The sequence below is a fragment of the Sinohyriopsis cumingii genome, chromosome 19 (assembly GCF_028554795.1).
Source record: "Sinohyriopsis cumingii isolate HCF-2022 chromosome 19, ASM2855479v2, whole genome shotgun sequence".
Lineage (NCBI taxonomy): Eukaryota > Metazoa > Mollusca > Bivalvia > Unionida > Unionidae > Sinohyriopsis > Sinohyriopsis cumingii.
The window spans coordinates 25,103,103-25,124,129 of record NC_142979.1 but is presented as its reverse complement, the minus strand read 5'-3'; the positions used below and the strand labels follow the sequence as shown (position 1 = coordinate 25,124,129).

General features: G+C 33.0%; 1 protein-coding gene across 1 annotated transcript in view; it reads right to left on the bottom strand.

The window, feature by feature from the left end:
- Positions 1-388: 388 nt before the first annotated feature.
- The window catches only part of LOC149775306 (P2X purinoceptor 4a-like), a 55,463-nt gene continuing 34,824 nt past the window's right edge, over positions 389-21,027 (bottom strand). The window contains exons 6-9 of the mRNA XM_089944385.1: positions 19,486-19,616; positions 14,841-15,000; positions 14,176-14,280; positions 389-1,063 (exon numbers count right to left, since the gene is read on the bottom strand). Of these exons, the coding sequence (XP_089800511.1) occupies positions 938-1,063; positions 14,176-14,280; positions 14,841-15,000; positions 19,486-19,616 (522 nt within the window). The 3' untranslated portion in view covers positions 389-937. The remainder of the gene's footprint in view (positions 1,064-14,175; positions 14,281-14,840; positions 15,001-19,485; positions 19,617-21,027) is intronic.

The following is a 21,027-nucleotide window of genomic DNA, read 5'->3' as shown; positions in this document are numbered from 1 at the left end:
GAAATAATAAATCTGTTTATCTCTTCGGAAGCAGCTCAAAATGAAAAGACATGCCTTTATACCTTGATGATGACAAAATAGAATTCATATGCATTTTGCCTCTTTTATTTAAGAATATAGAAAATGTTTAGAGTATACATTGTCATAGTTCTGTGAAAATTGCATTTTTTTCAGTACTTAAATTTGGGGATTGGGGAAGAGGTCCTATTGTTTTCCCACTACTTAAGTCTGGGGACTGAATAAGGAGTCCTACTGTTTCCACAGAAATATCATCATTCATTGGGTCATAAATCTGTGATATGTAGCAAGCCATCTCCACAAAAATTCACATTCAGTGCAAAATAATAAATTCACACTTATGCTAAATGCAAAAAAGACTAAAGACTGGTGTTATGAATTCTTTTAATTAAAATCTGCACCTTCACTTCATACATGTAATTTAAAATATGATGAAAATACATTTCTATTATGTTATATTAGATGAATAGTTATGGATATCAATCAGAAATGCATGGAACAAAAGGGAAAAATTTTGATTTCTTTCCATTTCATACATACACTATTTCCAAGGCAACTGGCACAAGAATGCAAATCATCTGTCAAAAATGAAATAAGAACATCTTGTACATGTGATATACATATAGTACATCAAATTAATACAATCTGAGAGAGGGACAGAAAATGGTCCTTATCTACTATAGCTTCTGCTTGGAATTGCAATCGTGTTTGTATAAGCAAAAGAAATAAAGTACTGAAGACACACATTTAATGTATTACTACAAGAAACTATTTCATAAAGACACACATTTAATGTATTACTACAAGAAACTATTTCATTTTGATTTAAAATCCTAAATTTTAATCAATGGTGGAAAAAAATGAAATCAAATCCCCAACAAATTTGTCTGATTTAGAAGTATACAAAATTATTACATATCTATACTGAAGTATTATTCTGTGTATTTTGGTCATGTCCAGAAGTTTCAGTTCTGTGGTCCAATGTGGTTCTCCTATCCTTCCAAATACATGCAATTGCCTTATTCATCAAATCGTGTGCTGGTGACTGAAATGAAATAATTGTAAATGCATGAAAGAAACCCAGTTAGAACATCTTTAGCCTTTTCCACTACATACTAAAGAGAAACTGTTGATTGTAAATATTTTGAACTGTTCTCAAGACAGGTAGTAATTTTGTCCTAATAGCTTCATTGACGTCACAATGACTCAGTAATGTGTCATTACTAAAAGTAATGTAAGCAACGGTTAAAGGCTGCTCAAACCAATTATTTTATTTAGTTTTAAAAGTAAAGAATATTTCATTGATGGCTGAAATGGGCTCAAGGGAAAATAAAATTACAGTTACTCAACCAATATGCCATTGGACGAATCACCCAGTCATCTACTCACCAACAGCACATTTAAAAAAACTAATACCTACACTTACTAACATGCCACTTGAGTGACCAACACCCACAAAGTGACAATTAATAACCAACTTTTTGGGAGTGACAGTATCCCGTCAGATTGAAACCAATTTTTATAACATCCTAAACAACTAATACCTGGAAAATCCTAACTGCTTTATCTTTTTATGCAGTGCATGCCCATCAATTCACACAGACATTAGTGAGTTGAAGCTCTAATTCAACATTAAACATATTTCAAAAAAGGTTAACTCTTATCTTTGGCTACTGAGGAAAATCAAAACATACATTCCTCTTCAGTATAGGGTTATCTTTTATAAAAGTTATGTTCAGCCATATCTGGACTACTGTAATGTAATTTGGGGTAATACCTCTAATTCAAACATAACAACACTTTTAAGACTCCAAAAGAGGGCTTGCCATTTAATTCTAGATCAAAGTATAGACAATTTTCAGAATGCAGGGAATAATATAAAGGTTTTAACAATACATGAAAGAATATTTCTTAGAAAGGCCTAACTGATGTATAAAGTATCCAGAAAAGCCATTCCTGTCTATCTAAGCAATATCTTTCACCAAAGAGATGCTGATGGCACTCCAAATTTAAGGTCCATAAGAAGAAAAAATTACATTATACCAAGGTCAAAGAAGGAATTGTTTAAAAAAAAGTTTTCAATATACTGGTCCACTAGTATGGAACAACATTCCCAGTGACATAAGGCAGGCTCCTATCATTTCAGCTTTTCACAATCAATGTCTTAAATGGATGAAATCTTTAGAAAATTGAACAGTTCGAGTACAAAAAAATACCGCCTGCTTTTCTGTAATTTTACATCATTTTCATAGCTGAATTTTTCAATGCAGGATTATATTTTATGTTTTATATATGTTCATGTTTTCACTGATGCCTGTGCATGTGTTCCAGGCTTGATACTTTGAATTTTAAAATTACTTAATTATTTAGTGTCAAGCCAGACTCTTGACATCATGTTGTATATACTGTATATATTGTACATAACAGATAGAAGGCCTCAAGGTAGATTAGTTCTGTAACTAATTGAGTTACCTTCTCTAAATAAAGTCTTTATTATTATTATTATTATTATTATTATTATTATTATTATTATTATTATAACATCTATGTCAGGAAAGAAATCACAAAATGAGAGACATTGAACATGGATTTGTGACCAAGTCTGGATTAGTTTTCTGGAACACTTAATGGCAAAAGACAGAATTCATCTAAACAAGAAGAGTCTGTCCCATTTTCTCAATGTAATAAATGAGATTTTCCCAATACTAAAAGACAGCTATGACGCCTCTAAAAGGTATAGAAATATAGACCACAAACATAATTGGGACCTTGTAAACTGTTACAACCATCAACAGAAATCAAGGAGATGTTTCTACTGTTTTGAACATGGGCATAATGTACAATCATACAGATACACAAGTAAAATACAGTGTCATGACTGTCTGCCATATGGACATAAGGCAAAACACTGTGAAATGTTCCACACAAATATGCAGTTTTAGAAAAATGGCAATGAAGATGGGGCCAAAGGATTAACAACCAAACACATTTTTCCAGAAACTTCAAAACACCGTATAAAATCATCTAAATGTAATTCTCCCTGTGATGACAGAAAGCATTCTGCTGATACCACACTGATTGATGATGTCCACGGAATTCTCCCTGTGATGACAGAAAACAAAGTACAGATACCCCACTGATTGATAATGTCCATGGAATTCTCCCTGTGATGACAGAAAACAAAGTACAGATACCCCACTGATTGATGATGTTCATGGAATTCTCCCTGTGATGACAGAAAGCATTCTGCTGATACCACACTGATTGATGATGTCCATGGAATTCTCCCCGTGATGACAGAAAACAAAGTACAGATACCCCACTGATTGATGATGTCCATGGAATTCTCCCTGTGATGACAGAAAACAAGGTTCAGATACCACACTGATTGATGATGTCCATGGAATTCTCCCTGTGATGACAGAACACAAAGTACAGATACCCCACTGATTGATGATGTCCATGGAATTCTCCCTGTGATGACAAAAAGCATTCTGCTGATACCACACTGATTGATGATGTCCATGGAATTCTCCCTGTGATGACAGAACACAAAGTACAGATACCCCACTGACTGATGATGTCCATGGAATTCTCCCTGTGATGACAGAAAACAAAGTACAGATACCCCACTGATTGATGATGTCCATGGAATTCTCCCTGTGATGACAGAAAACAAAGTACAGATACCCCACTGATTGATGATGTCCATGGAATTCTCCCTGTGATGACAGAAAACAAAGTACAGATACCCCACTGATTGATGATGTCCATGGAATTCTCCCTGTGATGACAGAAAACAAGGTTCAGATACCACACTGATTGATGATGTCCATGGAATTCTCCCTGTGATGACAGAACACAAAGTACAGATACCCCACTGATTGATGATGTCCATGGAATTCTCCCTGTGATGACAGAAAGCATTCTGCTGATACCACACTGACTGATGATGTCCATGGAATTCTCCCTGTGATGACAGAACACAAAGTACAGATACCCCACTGAGTGATGATGTCCATGGAATTCTCCCTGTGATGACAGAAAACAAAGTACAGATACCCCACTGAGTGATGATGTCCATGGAATTCTCCCTGTGATGACAGAAAACAAAGTACAGATACCATACTGATTGATGATGTCCATGGAATTCTCCCTGTGATGACAGAACACAAAGTACAGATACCCCACTGAGTGATGATGTCCATGGAATTCTCCCTGTGATGACAGAAAACAAAGTACAGATACCCCACTGATTGATGATGTCCATGGAATTCTCCCTGTGATGACAGAAAACAAGGTTCAGATACCACACTGATTGATGATGTCCATGGAATTCTCCCTGTGATGACAGAACACAAAGTACAGATACCCCACTGATTGATGATGTCCATGGAATTCTCCCTGTGATGACAGAAAGCATTCTGCTGATACCACACTGACTGATGATGTCCATGGAATTCTCCCTGTGATGACAGAACACAAAGTACAGATACCCCACTGAGTGATGATGTCCATGGAATTCTCCCTGTGATGACAGAAAACAAAGTACAGATACCCCACTGAGTGATGATGTCCATGGAATTCTCCCTGTGATGACAGAAAACAAAGTACAGATACCCCACTGAGTGATGATGTCCATGGAATTCTCCCTGTGATGACAGAACACAAAGTACAGATACCCCACTGAGTGATGATGTCCATGGAATTCTCCCTGTGATGACAGAAAACACAGTACAGATACCACACTGAGTGATGATGTCTATGGAATTACCTCTTGTGCTCCACGAATGAAAGTGACCATAATGTTGTAACTGCTATTGACTTAACTGTTGAATGTGTTAATGTTTCAAGAGTCAATGAATAATCTACTGAAGAAACAGTTTATATCATGATTTAGGACAATGTATAAATGAAAATTTAGAGGAATATCATGGTTCATGATACTGATAGTGAAAATATTAATTTTGTAATTCCACATCATTCATCTGAAAACCATCAAAACTCAGAATTCTCTCAAAATCAGTGGCTGAAGCAGAAAGGTCTGACAATTTACCATCTGAACAGTCATTATCTTTTTCCAAACACTAGATGAAATCAAATTACTTCTTTCAAGAAATAATTCAGTAACTGATATTTTTGCTTTCAGGGAAACCTTCTTGCATGAACTTTTTCATGAAGATGAACTTAAAATTCCTAACTAGTTTTCAAAGAAAAGACTGACTTGTCCAAAAGGGTGGTGGACTTCTCATTTACATTAAGGATGGCATTTCTTTAGAACATCGATATGATCTTGAGGAAATTGGTATGTAAATAATCTGGCTAGAAAGGAGACATAATGTCTAAAAACCATTTGTATTGGGCTGTGTATATAGACCACCGAACACTGACAATGCTTGGCATAATACATTTCCAAACAAGCTTGAAGCTCTGTATATAGAAAATAAAGAAGTCTGTTTAGGAGGTGACTTCAATTACAATTTGCTTTATGAAACCAATAAAAGCTGGATTAAGACCATGAATTCTCTGAATTATCAACAGCTAGTTCATGTACCCACTAGGTTAATAGAGGTATCTGAAACACTAATTGATCATAGTTATACTAACAATGCTGATAATATTATAGAAGTTGCAGTTCCCCAATATTCCATAAGTGATCATTATCCTATATGCTGTACAAGAAAATTAAGTAAAAAAAGTTAAACTTATCATCGCAAATATATCGGGTATCGAATATTGAAAAGATTAAAAAAACAACTATTCCTTAAAGGATTGAAAAATATCCCTTGGTCAGTGATTGAATGTTTTGATGACCCATCAGATGCTCTTGATATCTAGATAGATACGTTTACTGACACCCTGAGCACTCATGTTCCTATTAATTTCAAGAGAGTCAACCAACAAAATCAACCAAACTGGATTACAGGTGATATACCAAATGCTATTAAGACAAGGGATAGATTTCATAAATTAAAAGATACTGACAATTACAGATTATGGAGAAACAGAGTCAAGTCAATGATTCAAAAGACAAAGAAAACTTATTATTCTACTGAAATATCAGATAGTATTACAAACAAGAATCCTAGAAAACTCTGGAAAACCTTCAATGACTTGAGTGGCAAATCTGTCAATAACCTGCCATTTAGTGATGCAAATGGTGATATTCAGCAAAAACTTCTTGAAACTGCAAATGCACTCAATGATTACTTTATGAATATAGATGAAAAACATGTGGTTTTCACAACTCATAAAAGATTCTCCAGTGATGAATTAAATGAACATATTTCTTCAAAACTTAGCAAAGAAGAGTGCTTCAAAATCCCCCCTAGAGCCTTGAATTCATTTTAAATGAATTAGACCAACTTGCTGTCACAACAGCAACAGGTCTAGATAATAGAAGTGCTAAATTCTTAAAACTCTCATCTCAAGTGATTTGCACCTTCACTTAATTATATCTTCAATCTAAGTATTTCCACAGGTATCTTTCCAAACAGGCTAAAACTGGTGAAAGTAACTCCAATATATATGAAGGGAGATCTTTCTTATATGAATAACTATAGACCTATATCAGTTTTATCATCACTTTCAAAGATATTAGAAAGACATGTGTAATATGTTGAATTTTGAACATTAAAATTGAATACACTCTTCATGAAAATTTTACTAGAGTCAAGTCAGCAAGGCTTTATGTGAAGGGTTACTTTGACCTTTTCCCATGTCAGTTGGTACATTTCATGGGTGAGGGAGAAGCCAGCATCTATGGCTAATTTAGAATTGACCCGGGCATCGCAAAGCTGTCCTGGGAAAGTAAACATTAAGATGCCGACCATACCTGTTTAATGGGAACGGCATGTCAAATAGTCATTTAACCAAAGAAAGTTGATATGTGTCATATTTCTCAGACTCTAGGCTGTCAAAATCTGATGGAAGATATAATTATCTTGAGGAAAAAATTAGGAATGGCTGATTACAATTGGTCAGTTTAACTTAAGGCGTACACCCTGGAGAAAGGTGGAATTTAAAGTAACAACTTTGGGTGAATTTCTTCAGTCTGAGATTTTCCTGCAAGAGAAGCAAGACTCTTTTGACTCTAGGGAAAACTAAAAAGTAGTTCTTCCTCATTAAGACAAGTAAGGGGACCAGGTGGCTGTCTTGTAGGCGAAGACAGGCCTTTAGTGCTAGGATGCACATTTTCTTAGAAAGAATAGCATTAAGGTATGCAATTTTAATTTTTCATGCAATTTTCTATTTTGTTTGTTTTGCTTTATGCAAATGTGTTTGATATTCCTAGGATCCATAATATGCATTGTTTATTCAGTTTCATGGAAATCTGTTGATATGCTAGAACTCTTTATGCAATTTATGTCTTTAGTTTATAGTATAGGCTACCTGGTAATACTCCCCACCTGCGATCCATGTCTACCAAACAGTATAAAATTCCCAAACCAAATAAGGAGTTATTTAAAAAAAGTTTCCAATACTCTGGAACTCTGCTCTGGAATAGTATTCCAGCTGAGATTAGAAATGCCCACTCTATTTCCTTCTTCCAAACCCAATATATCCAGTGGCCTCAGAGATGCAGCTTAAATAAATAAATTCCTTTGTATGAGGGCCTCAAGGTAGATTAGTTTTTAGCTAATTGTGTTACCCTCTTTAAATAAGGTCATTATTATTATTATTATTATTATAGTTATTAGTTCATTGATAGAACTGACTGACTGCATGCGATCCAGTTTTCAGATGTGTAGGATTATATGAATTAATTTCCTTTGTCTGTTAAGACAATACTGATTATCATGAGTTAACGATAATTGCATATTTATATCTGATTTTTTAAAGCCTGAAGAGTCGTGTAGGTTAGGGATTGCCTTGAGCTAGATGTTAGTGAGTCCTATGCAATAGTAATTGATAGCATGCATCTTATTGAGTGGAACTGACTAGGTTGGATGTCTAAGGAGTCATGTGGTAGTGTATGCATAGAGATACGGGAATGTTTGTTTATATGTACTGCTCACATGTTAATTTATTGTTAGTTGCTGTGAAATGAGGGTGATGACCTATCAAATTAAGTCAGACTTAGATGTACATTACAGGGATCATTTGTAACTAGAGATAATTATTGTACCTTACTAAAAATACAGCCTAAATTTGTAAGGACCATTAACCGTTAAGGTCATCTTTTGTCAGAATTTATGCAGTGTTTGGATAGCTAGTTTATGCCTTCTGAGTAACAAAAGTGAGAGAATTTATATACATATAGAAGGTGATACAAATAGAGACTGAGTGGTAATTTTGTCATTCAGGGAAACTGCTCTCTGGAAGAGTCTTGGACAGTCTGAAAAAGGGAAATCCAGATAAGAGATCAAGCAATTAGGATAGAAGGATCAAGAAAGATCAAACGTACACACGTGAAGGTGGGAAGACATGGGATACATGGAAACTAAGACAGGAAGTGAAGCTAGGTGATGCAGATCAGGCGTGGACATTGTGCTTGTTTCACCACTCTCGTTATCTTGATGTAATGAATCAATAATAGAACACTGCTATTGAAATTCTGTAATGTAAATTTGTTTGAATTGAAGCTGACACTATAATAATAATAACAATAATAATAATAATAATAATAATAATAATAATAATAAAGACTTTATTTAGAGAAGGTAATGCAATTAGTTACAGAACTAATCTACCTTGAGGCCTTCTATCTGTTATGTACAATATATACAGTATATACAACATGATGTGAAGAGTCTGGCTTGACACTAAATAATTAATTCATTTTAAAATTCAAAGTATCAAGCCTGGAACACAAGCACAGGCATCAGTGAAAACATAGACATATATAAAACATAAAATACCATCCTGCATTGAAAAATTCAGCTATGAAGATGATGCAAAATTACAGAAAAGCAGGCAGTTTGTTTTGCACTAGAACTGTTAAATTTTCTAAAGATTTCATCCATTTAAGACATTGATTATGAAAAGATGAAATGCTAGAAGCCTGCCTTATGTCACTGGGAATGTTCCATACCAGTGGTTATTGAAAACCATTTTTAAACTATTCCTTCTTTGGCCTTGGTATAATGTAATTTTTCCTTCTTACGGACCTTAAATTTGGAGTACCATCAGCATCTCTTTGGTTAAAGATATTGCTTAGATAGACAGGAATGGCTTTTCTGGATATTTTATTCATCAATCTGGCCTTTCTAAGAAATATTCTTTCATGTATTGTTAAAACCTTTATATTATTCATTTCATCCTGAAAATTGTCTATACTTTGATATAGAATTAAATGGCAAACCCTCTTTTGGAGTCTTAAAAGTGTTGTTATGTTTGAATTAGAGGTATTACCCCAAATTACATTACAGTAGTCCAGATATGGCTGAATATAACTTTTATAAAAGATGACCCTATACTGAAGAGGAATGTATGTTTTGATTTTCCTCAGTAGCCAAAGATAAGAATTAACCTTATTTGAAATATGTTTAATGTGAATAGACCAAGTAAGATTGTTATACATGAATACACCAAGAATTCTATCTTGAGAGGTCATATTGAGGCTCACACTGTCAAACAGAACCTGGAGTTTGTTGCTATCTAGCCTTGCTCATTTTTGTTGTGTTGTAACTAGAAGGGCTTTCATTTTTTCTGTATTTATGATCATACTGTTTTCCTTGTACCATACTTGAAGTCTGTTGAGAGCATCTTGTAAGTTATTTTCAAGTACCGTTTTGGTTTTACCAATCTCAGACAGTGTAGTATCATCTGCATAGAGGTCAGTGGAAGAAATTGAAGTTCCAATCTTAACAGGTAAATCGTTGATAAATAGAATGAATAACAGAGGTCCAAGGATAGAGCCATGTGGTACTCCACAATTAATATTTTTTCTTTCAGAAAGTTGATCATTTAAAGATACTTTTTGCACTCTATCGGTTAAGTAAGAAGTAAACCAGTTTAGGGAGTTTTCACTGCATTGATAGATTTTTAGTTTTTCAAGCAAAATTTCATGGTCTACAAGATCAAAAGCTTTACGAAAATCAACCATAATAGTGCCTACCATTTCTCCTTGATCTAATGCTTTCAGTCATTTATCAATCAAAGATACAAGTGCAGTTTCACAGGAGTTATTCTGGTGAAAGCCAGACTGATTATCATGAATAAGATCATAAGTGTTTGTTTAAATAGTTGAGAAAAGAATCATGTACATGTTTTTCTAGTGATTTGGAGAGACAAGGAAGGATAGAGATGGGTCTGTAGTTATTTACATCATCTTTTGTTCCTGCTTTATGCAATGGTATAACCTTGGCAGTTTTCCATGTTTGTGTAAATTTATTAGACCTAATACTTTCATTGCAAATGAAAGCTATACTCTCTACAGTTGCAGGTGCAGCTACCTTTAGCGGCCTTGGTCCAATCATATCAAGTCCTGTAGCTTTACAATCATCCATTTTTTAAATATTTAAAGATTTGGACTGTATTCCATGGAATCAATATTATTTATGTCATTTATTAAACTGTTATTCTCTTGTCTAAAGGGGGCCCGTATTGTATTATTTCTCTTCTCAGTTCTCTGTTGACGTTCTATCTATCCACTCCCACTGGACAACAAAATCGAGGGAGGTCATCCTCTAAATAATGTTATGTTTATGCTCTTACAAAACACAACAAGAAAAGAGTAAAGACAGCAAGCTTTGTAAAATTTAACAAATAATTTATTTCCCTAGAAAAACAAGGTAAAAATTAGAAAAAGAACTTTTTTTATGAATCAAATCCAAAAATATCCAAGAATAATCCAAGAATTAAAAAATAGAAGTCCTAGTAATAAAAAATTCTAATGAAACTAAGTTTTAATCCTTATGAAATCCAAAATGGAAGGCAATGATGTATGCTGTGGTCAGCATCGTACTGATGTGTCAACAGTTCTTTGTTGAATCATAGACATAAATATTCCAGTGTTTGAATTCTTTGTAAATTTCAATAAGTGTCCTTGTCCAAGAAATAATTTAGAGAACAAGTATTTCCAGGGAAAAATAATCTCTTGGAATCCAAATAATTTGAAGACAAATTTAAAAAATTCAACTCTAACTGGTCACAACATAAAACACTGATTAAATTGTTATTCTCTTGTCTAAAGGGGGCCCGTATTGTATTATTTCTCTTCAATAGTTATGCTCAGTTCTCTGTTGATGTTCTATATATCCACTCACACTTGGCAATAAAATTGAGGGACGTCATCCTCTAGATAATGGTAGCCAAATCTAATAACCAGCTCTCTTTACCAAGAGGAAACATTCATGACAATCAAGCTTCCATGAAGGACATTCATGCTAGACTACACTAACTAGAATGGTAGATGATTGGTTAACAGCAATAGATTAAGGCAACCTTGCTGGCACAGTGTTTCTTGACCTTTCAAAGGTTTTTGACTATGTAAATCACAAGCTCAGCACATATCAAGTTAATCTTAATTTGGTTTTGTCCTATCTTGAAGGCAGACAAAAACAAGATTCTATTTTGAATAAACTTTCTGATAAAAAAATGATAAAATTAGGTGTTCCACAAGGATCAGTTCTCGAACCATTACTCTTTCTGTTGTACATCAATGATTTACCATATCACATTGAGCTATCCACCAACAACATTTTTGCAGATGATACATCATTATATAACATTTGATTAACAGGCCATGAGATTGTGATTAATTACTAAATTAAATAAAGATTTGGTAAAAATAAATAACTGGTGTGAACACAATGGTATGAAGATAAATGCAGCCAGGTCAAAAGCCTTGATCATAGGTAGTCGATTAAGAGTAAAAGCTTAGAAAAATGATTTCAAAGTAATGATAAAAGGAATGGATATACAACAGTTTGAAAATGAAAAACTACTTGGCATTATGATGGACCATATCTTGTGCTGGAAAATACAAGTTGATAAAGTCATTAAAAAGGTTAATTCACTGCTTTATCTAATGAACATAATAAAATCTTATCTCTCTCAAGAACTATTCTAATATTGTTGTTCTATCTGGGGTAATAGTGGTATAGAAAATCAGGAAAGATTACTGAAATTTCAAAACAGGACAGCTAGAGTTATCCTTGATGCTGGTTTAGATACACCATCAACAAATCTTTTTAAAACCCTAAAATGGCTTCCATTTCAGCTGAGAACTCAATTTCAGAAGGGTTTACTAGTCTATAAATCCTTACATGGTATGGCTCCTGATTAGCTTAAATGTAATTTTAAATTTGTTCAAAATGTATGTATGTATGAACTATGATCCATCTCAAACAGCAAGTTTTATTTACCTAAACCAAATTCAGAGTTTTATAAGAAGAGGTTTGCTTTATCTAGAGCCAAACTATGGAATTCCATACCACCTTATATAAAGTCGGCTGACACATGCCAATCTTTTAAAAAGCTTCTTAGCATGTACAGAAACAATCATTTGTATGATTTTGTTTCATTCAGTAGTTCTACTTTTTACAGCATTGTTTTCATGTACTCACCTATAATGTTTTGCACATGTTCACTACTACTATTTGTATGAATCCTGTATGTACTCATCCTTGAAGCCTTGTACATATTTTATTGTAGCAGTAAATTGTTGAGTTTTTAATAGTATTTGTTGTCTAAATACACCTTATCTTGTAAAAATTGTGCATTATATATATATATATATATATATATATATATATATATATATATATATATATATATATATTTGTACAAATGTCATTGTAGAAGACCTCAACTGGACAACCAGTCAGTTGACCAAATGAGCTTCTTCTTTAAATAAAGTCATCATTATTATTATAATATATTGCCCAGCCATTTTACAGCACCATCATCAGGAAGTTGCAGAGCCTGCAGTCCACTGGTGAACTTAAGGCATTATTTACTGTGTGATTCTGCAGCTGACAGTTTATATCATGATAAACTCAGAGAAATTGACATTAAATAACTTAATTTATGTATTGATACCCATAAGTACACTTCTCCGGACTTTCTATCATACTGACAAATGTGTTGTCCTCCAGATTTGCTATTTAATTTTTGTATCCATTTTCAGCAGCCCGTCACTGTATCCAGGTCTTTCATCATACAAAACAGTTCTTTTTATAAGAAAGGTATGCTCAAGGATCATATTTTGTTATGCAGCTAGTTGTACCTCATTAACTGTGGTGACACTATTAGAGATATACATTATATAACCGTTGATAGCATTATGAGGCACTGCTGTATTAATTACAATCGGCAATCAATAGTCCTGGTTGTACTAGTATTATTTAACAAAAACAAATTAAATTCTAATACTTTGAAATAAGTCATCCAGAATTAAAGAAAACATATATGACATTGGTAAAGCAATATTTGAAAATCTTACATTATCATTAATAGGTAGCAACTGAATCTTATCAATTTCATTCATTACCATTATAGTGGAGAGCTCAAATACCTCTTGTAATTTTGAAATATACAGTAGAGAAAATTGACAGGCAGACTGACAGAGATAGATTGTTAAATGATGTGATATGCTGTTAAATAACTTTACAAATAATTATGTTTACCTGAAGAATAAATATGGAGTAAACCTCACATTTCACAACTTTCCCAACAATAAGTCCCTCAGTAGAATGTCCTGTCCTGCCTGTGACCTTCTGCACTAAGTGCACTTTTTTCCATTTTCCTTTTTAAACACTATATAAATCAGGGATAATACTAAAAAACACTATATAAATCAGGGATAATACTAAAAAACACTATATAAATCAGGGATATACTAAAAAACACTATATAAATCAGGGATAATACTAAAAAACACTATATAAATCAGGGATATACTAAAAAACACTATATAAATCAGGGATATACTAAAAAACACTATATAAATCAGGGATAATACTAAAAAACACTATATAAATCAGGGATAATACTAAAAAACACTATATAAATCAGGGATATACTAATAAACACTATATAAATCAGGGATAATACTAAAATAATAGTTCATCATATATTGATGAGGATAGGTCAATCTTGCACTTGGGCTCAAAACTTGGCAAGTGTCACTTCTGACCAAAAATTATGATTCTTTAATCCTGATTTTTCCTAGCCAACTCCACTACATGTTATAGAGTCTATCGTTCTTACCTTGTAAAAACCATCCACATTTTCTTGTTTATTTTTAGTTTTTCTGTACTTTGATTCTGCATTTGTACAACAGTTGTAAACTACAAAGTCACAAATGATGGTGGCCTGAAAAAAATTCCAGATGAATAATAATAATAATAATAATAATAATAATTATAATATTATTATTATAATTATTGGAGTATCGGGTTTGGCCAATGTGGGTACATGAGAAAGCTTTCTAGTAGCTTCTCATGGGTTTGTGGTTCTTTCCGGGATTTTCCTGGGTTCTTCCTCTACCATTTATACTGGCTGCCATGTACAGCCTATCTTGTGCTGAAAAATGACATTAAACCCTATAACAACAACAACATTATTATTATTATTATTGTTGTTGTTGTTTTTATCATTGTTGCTAGTACATAAAAATAACCTTTAATGTTTTATGTCAGTTATTAACAATGGCTATTACGTATTATAAAGGTATCAGTCTGTGAGATGTGACAAAATGTTTCGTGAAATTTAAATAAATTCAAAGCACTTAGATACATTATGGAAAAAAGAGAATCATATTTCTCACCAGCTTCTTTGAGCTGTAGATATAAAAGGTACTCCATGTTAAAGAATTATGATAGAGTACTGAGTATGATAGAGTACTGAGCAGCTGTAGAAAATATTGTACTTACTATTGTTAGATAGGTCAGACCACTACCCACACTGAGCATCAGGCGAAAGAAACTGAATTTTGAGGCTGTCCCATGAACCTTGATGATAAATGTGATTCCATAGGCTTTGTAAAGTGTTCTGTACTCTCTGCCATCTGCAGACTGGTAGTAATGAGCATATCTACAACAGACAATACAAACAAAAACTAAAAGTTATGTTAGGTTGCCAACACACATACAAATGGTTTTGATAATGAAGCACTATGTACATTCAGAAAGATGGAAGATGATGTTGGTTCAAATGCTGTAAATTCTGATTAGAGCTCCACAGCAATAAAATTTAAGTGAAGTAAATGCAAACTAAATGAATTGTACTTTTTCATTTGTTCACAAACACACCTTATCTGAATTATTTCAATAACCAGTGCAAATAACAGATGAAGTCTGAAGATGTAACCATTATTTCCCCAACATGTACAAAAAAGTATTAAAAAGATCTGAAATGTATCTGAAATTATATTTGTAAATCTGATATAAAAATGTTACACAACTGCATTTTCATTCTCTGATTTCGTTCTAAATATAATTACTTTTCATACAAATTATTTACTACCAATTAGGAATTAATATTAATTGCCTATCACATGTTGCTTATCAGCTAAAACAGCTTATAATAATATATTATGTTCTGGCTTTATGCTTCCTTTAGATGACTTGTATATACAACCCTTTTTTCAATATCGTTTAACTAACAAAAATATCATGAACAAATAAACTTGATTGTTACAGCAATTAGTTTTGAGAACAGAGATATCAGACTGCAAAGTAAAAGTTTACTCTGTAAAATGAAAATCGATTTAGACCTTTGCTTAGTATTATTAGTACATGTACTGATGTACATATAAAATTAAAAATAAAACATGATTGGCATACTTTGGTGAAGGACAGTAACAAAATTCATATCAGTGGCAAGTTCTGCAACAAAAAATAAAAGTTGCCTCTGGAAATCTTGTACATATACACATCATGATCAACAAAATAATGTTGCCTGGCTTGTTCTTACATAAGGGGCTGACATAGTCTACCATTATTCAGTTAAATGGTTAATCAAATGCAGGAACAGGTTGTAGATGAGTCTTATGTATTGATTGGATTTTCCGACCATTTGACAAATGTGACAAGATCTATAATATGTAGAAACATCACTTTTACTTCTCGGCCAATAAAAGTATTTCAAGATCTTGTGATAAGTCTTAATGACTCCTAAATGACCAGCCAATGGAGTTTCATTGGCTAGATTAAGAATTTCCTGTCAATATGGCTTCAGAACAACAAACTGATAGCTCACTGACCACTCATCACCACCGAGTACCTCGAGTTCTCTTCATTTCCTCATAAGGACCCCATTTTTCACAAAATAACAAACCGGATTGCCATGGCCCCAAGTTCACTAATAGCCCTCTGAAAAAAACAGGAGATCACAGGATCCTGCTCTGCTGCCTTTTGACAATGAGCGACTGCCCCCCTGCTCCCCTGACTACAACAAAGAAAATGTATAGTACAAAGAGGCCCAATGTGATCAATACCCCATGACTGATCAATAACAGGAGCAAAAGCAACCTCATCAAACCAATAAATGTGTCCACCAAAGGAACAAATTCCTGACCAGCATTATTGTCAAGAGACCAGTCTGCAACAGCTCTGGCAACTGCACAAGCAGGGCACCAGTCAGGGACATTCCTTAACTACATCATAATGAGTACTTTGTCATACTGACAGTGAAGTGTAAACTTCAAGAGCCTTGCCAATACAAACACTTTTTTAATAATAAAGTCTAATGATCTCTTTGCAATTTCAAGTTTTCAGCAATTTTCTCAAAATGAAGAAACTATTTATCTAGTTCTTTTTTTTTCAAAGGGGTACATAACCTAATATTTATTGTAACCTGAACTTGTGTGCAATGGAGAGGGATGCAGTGTGGTCTGCCTGCCAGCTCTAATTCTTTCAAATTCAGTTGCTCTTTGTTAGGGTCTTATACTACATTGCAAGAAAGAACAAAACCAATGAGTTTTGTAAAATTGAAAAATATAATTTATTTCCCTAAAATACAGAGTGAACAAATTTAAAAAAACTTACAACATGGTGAACAAAATCCTAAAGTCCTAAAAGTTCTATAATTCTTATAGTTCCAAGTAATCCCAATTAGTTCCAAAGGTATTCCAAATGATGGTCTGTATTGTAATGATGCATCAACAGTACAAAAGAATCACTATGTTATAATCCTAGAATGTCTTTAAATGAATTCAAAGTAATTCTAATACAGCTATTAATCCAAATGTTTTGAATGAATTCATAGTAATTCTATACAGCTATTATATATCCAAATAGTCTTTAAACAAATGTCAGAGCATTATAATTATAATTAAATAAATGATTCAATCTTCTCAATGACACTTTCAAGACCAGTACATGTATAACTAATAAGAATCCTTATTTCTATGTAGTTATTCACTTATATAGAAAGATAATGTGCAACAGTGGAAAATGAACTTTTAGGATTTGAATGAATATTTCTTGGTATTTTGAAATACTCTATCAGTAAACAAATGAGCTGTTCCAGCTCTAGCCAATCAGAAAATAGGTTATGAACCTCTTTAACTCCATTGAAAACAACTCATGTCCTAGTTAGATCATGTAATATTTACTTGTACTTCATAGTTCAACTAACCTTGGAACTTTTGAATTAATCAATTCAGGCATTTAATACATGACTCATTTTACACTACAAATCCATTCATAGCATTTAAATTTGAAAGACAATTTTTTAAAAATATATCTGAAATGTTTGTTTTTTTATACAAAAATATTCATATCTTGGATGAGCTCCCTCCTAAAACTAAGTAATAAGAAAGGAAACAAAAACTACCAATTTTATTAAAATTCAACAAATAAATTATTTCTCTAGAATACAAAGTGAAAATTAAAAGAGAATTTATCATAATGTGAATTATATCCCAAATAAACCTTAAAATTTCGATCACAAATCCAAAAGTATATAAAGTTTCAAATGAATTCCATTATTGAATGTGCTGATCTGCCAATAGTCTTGGATGAGCTGATATGCCAACAGTCTTAATGTATTACAATGATATAATCCAGAAAGTCTTTGAATGAATTCATAATAATCCTAAAATAGTAATTTAGTCTCAAATGTCAATGAGCACTTTGTAATTTCAATGAATAATTTTTAAACAAATAGTTCCTCTCAAAATTACATCTGAACACAGCAGTAAATAATCTTGTAGACTGAACTTAAAGGAGGAATACATAATTATTTGTTTATCAGAACTTTATTTAAAAACCTAGACACAATAAGATGACCATGATCTGGGCCATACATTCTCTTCCAAAACATCCTAAGGTCAAAAGACCATGTCAGCATGTTTACAAATTACTATTATCTTAAAGTACAATCTACAATCATGGACAAATCTCAATAGGTTGTATACGAATAACTATTAGCTTAAAGTACAACCATGACAAAAGTTGAGCACATAATATAGCTATACAAAACAGGAGTAACAATAACTAGATTTTCAAGATAGATGCTTTATGGCAGCCATATTGGGTGTCAGACCAACACCATATTCATTTGGGACCAACTGGACATCATAAAATGTCATTTATTGAAATCCTCCTGTGAAAATGACTGTCGTTTCTGGAGGAGTTGTGATAAGGATATTTTGAAGATGGCTGCTGTGGTGACCATACTGGATGCTAGATTAGTACCATTTTTATTTAGTGAAAGCCCCATGCTAATATGTATGTATTGAGTTTCATGGCAATTCTCGAAGAAGTCTAGGAAGAGTAGCAATAATGACTTGTGCTAACAGATGGATGGATGACAGACAACAGACACACAATGGTTGAAAACATCTATGACTGTTAGAGCTACAACTATGCATGGTTTCATTAGTAGTGCAAGAAAAAATAGGATAGGAAGGTCAGTAAAAGTGGTTTTTTAAAATTATTTTCTGTATCCAGTTTGAGTCAGTTTGTATCACAGTTTTGGAGCTAAAGTTACCATTTCAGATGTGACTAATTGGGCATGGTTGGTACCAATTTTTGTTTGCTTGCATGATGAAAAGTTATAAAGCGTAGGTCATTAAAATAGGGAGGTTGGGTTAACCACATATTGTTCATTGGCCTCATATGCTTAAAATGATAGCGGCTTTATGGCCAAAAAAGCTAGTCACATTTTTTACACTGGTTTCAGCCCTAAAATGGTACAGAACAACTCATGATAAATTTACATATCAAAATACATAACTGAAAGGAAATGCATCTGAGCTAAAACCAACCAACCCCCCCAATCTAAGTCTCAATGCCTGAGATGAAAAGAATGATAGATGGATGCACAGACAGACAGGAAAACAAATATCATGATTTCACAAAATATAGTTGCTTAGCATTCCCACAAATGACACCCCAGTGTTTTAAAGAAATCAGAAGAATAGCATGAGCTGCCAGGTTTACCTACAACAACACAGAATCTGAAATGTCTGCTGTTCTATGTAACCTGAAAAGATATAACTTTAATAACCTTCAGGTTAAGACAGACTCAGATAATATTCCAGCGGTCACAGACCACATGTTAGTTGCTAACCTGAAGTTATATCCTTGAGTTTCATTACGAGTCTTTGAATCCAGTCTCCTAAAAGTGTAAGTGGGGTTACACTTATCTTCACCATGGTCTAGGTTACAATTCCAATCTAGCCTTATCTGGATCACACCTCCCTGATGATGGAAGAAGCAAAAGATTAAACAAAGTGGAATTTTTGTAAGAATAATGATGATACTGTTAATTAAAAAAATTGCCAGATATTTCCAAGATTTTATTTAACTATTTATTCATTAGTTGTCTGGTCACAAATAATTATTTAATCATAATGTTGTGTAAAGAAGCTGACATTCACAGTTATGTGTAAAACTGGAAATAACAAGGTCAAGCCTACAGTCAAAGCATTAGTGGAAAACATGTGACCTTGACCCAGTGGTCAAAAAAAGAGAGCAAGCATTTGGAATGAATTATCTTCATAACAACTCATCCAATGTATTAAACAAATTCATCTTGTGGCTTAGAAAATGTACAAAAATGAAATTCTTTAAAACCCAAACCTTGATGCAAACTTTGTATGATTGCAATATTGATCTTGGGATCAAAGAAGCCAAGCAGGTGCTGCAGATTGAAGAATTGTCTTAGCATCAGAATTATGTATCCAAAGCATGTAAGAAATCCACCAATTTGAAAAGCAAAATATAAGCGAATGAAAAATCTTTAACCAAAACCTTAACAAATTTTCTATGACTGTGACCTCAAGTCAAAGTGGCAAGTATGCATGTCACAAAATGATTTATCCTAGTTTCAAAATGATTAATTTAAAGTAAGAAAAAAAATACATTAAGTGTTTTATGAAATAAATAAACAAATACACTTAAACCTTAATACAAAATCTTCTATGACCATGGCCTTGACCTGAAGGTAAAATTGCCAAGCAAGCATTTTGTGAATGAAGAGTCCTAGCTTCATAATGATTCATGCCAAATATGATGAAATTCTATAAGTGGTTTAGGAAATATATGCAAATGATAAACTGTAACCAAAACCTTAAACTGTTAACGCTACTGATGCCTTTACCAACATTAAAAAAGTGGCTATGGTTTGACTATTTATTCTTATGTTTCTTTTTAAAAATACATGACCTGTTGTATAATGTCTGTAGTTAAAAATATTTTAGTTGCAATCAACCTGATGGTGAAGGTCTCATTAAGTCAATGAATGAACACAAAAATAAGGAGGCACAATGGTCAAATATAGATTTAAACCTGATCTAATGGACTTTTGATTCAAACACAATCATTGACCAAGTAACTAATATGGTTCCTACTTCTATTATGACAATGAATCACTCTGACAGATTTTTATATATCTTCCAATCATACTTGCTACTTTCTTCCATTATATATATATATATATATATATATATATATATATATATATATATATATATAATGTTATCTAATAATTTGATACTTCTGATATTTTAAAACAGGGCATTGACTCAGAGTGCAGTTTCACATTAAAACCCTGTGGTAATCAATCAGGTACATACCTAATGCTTGTACAAACTGACTCATATTAGCATAA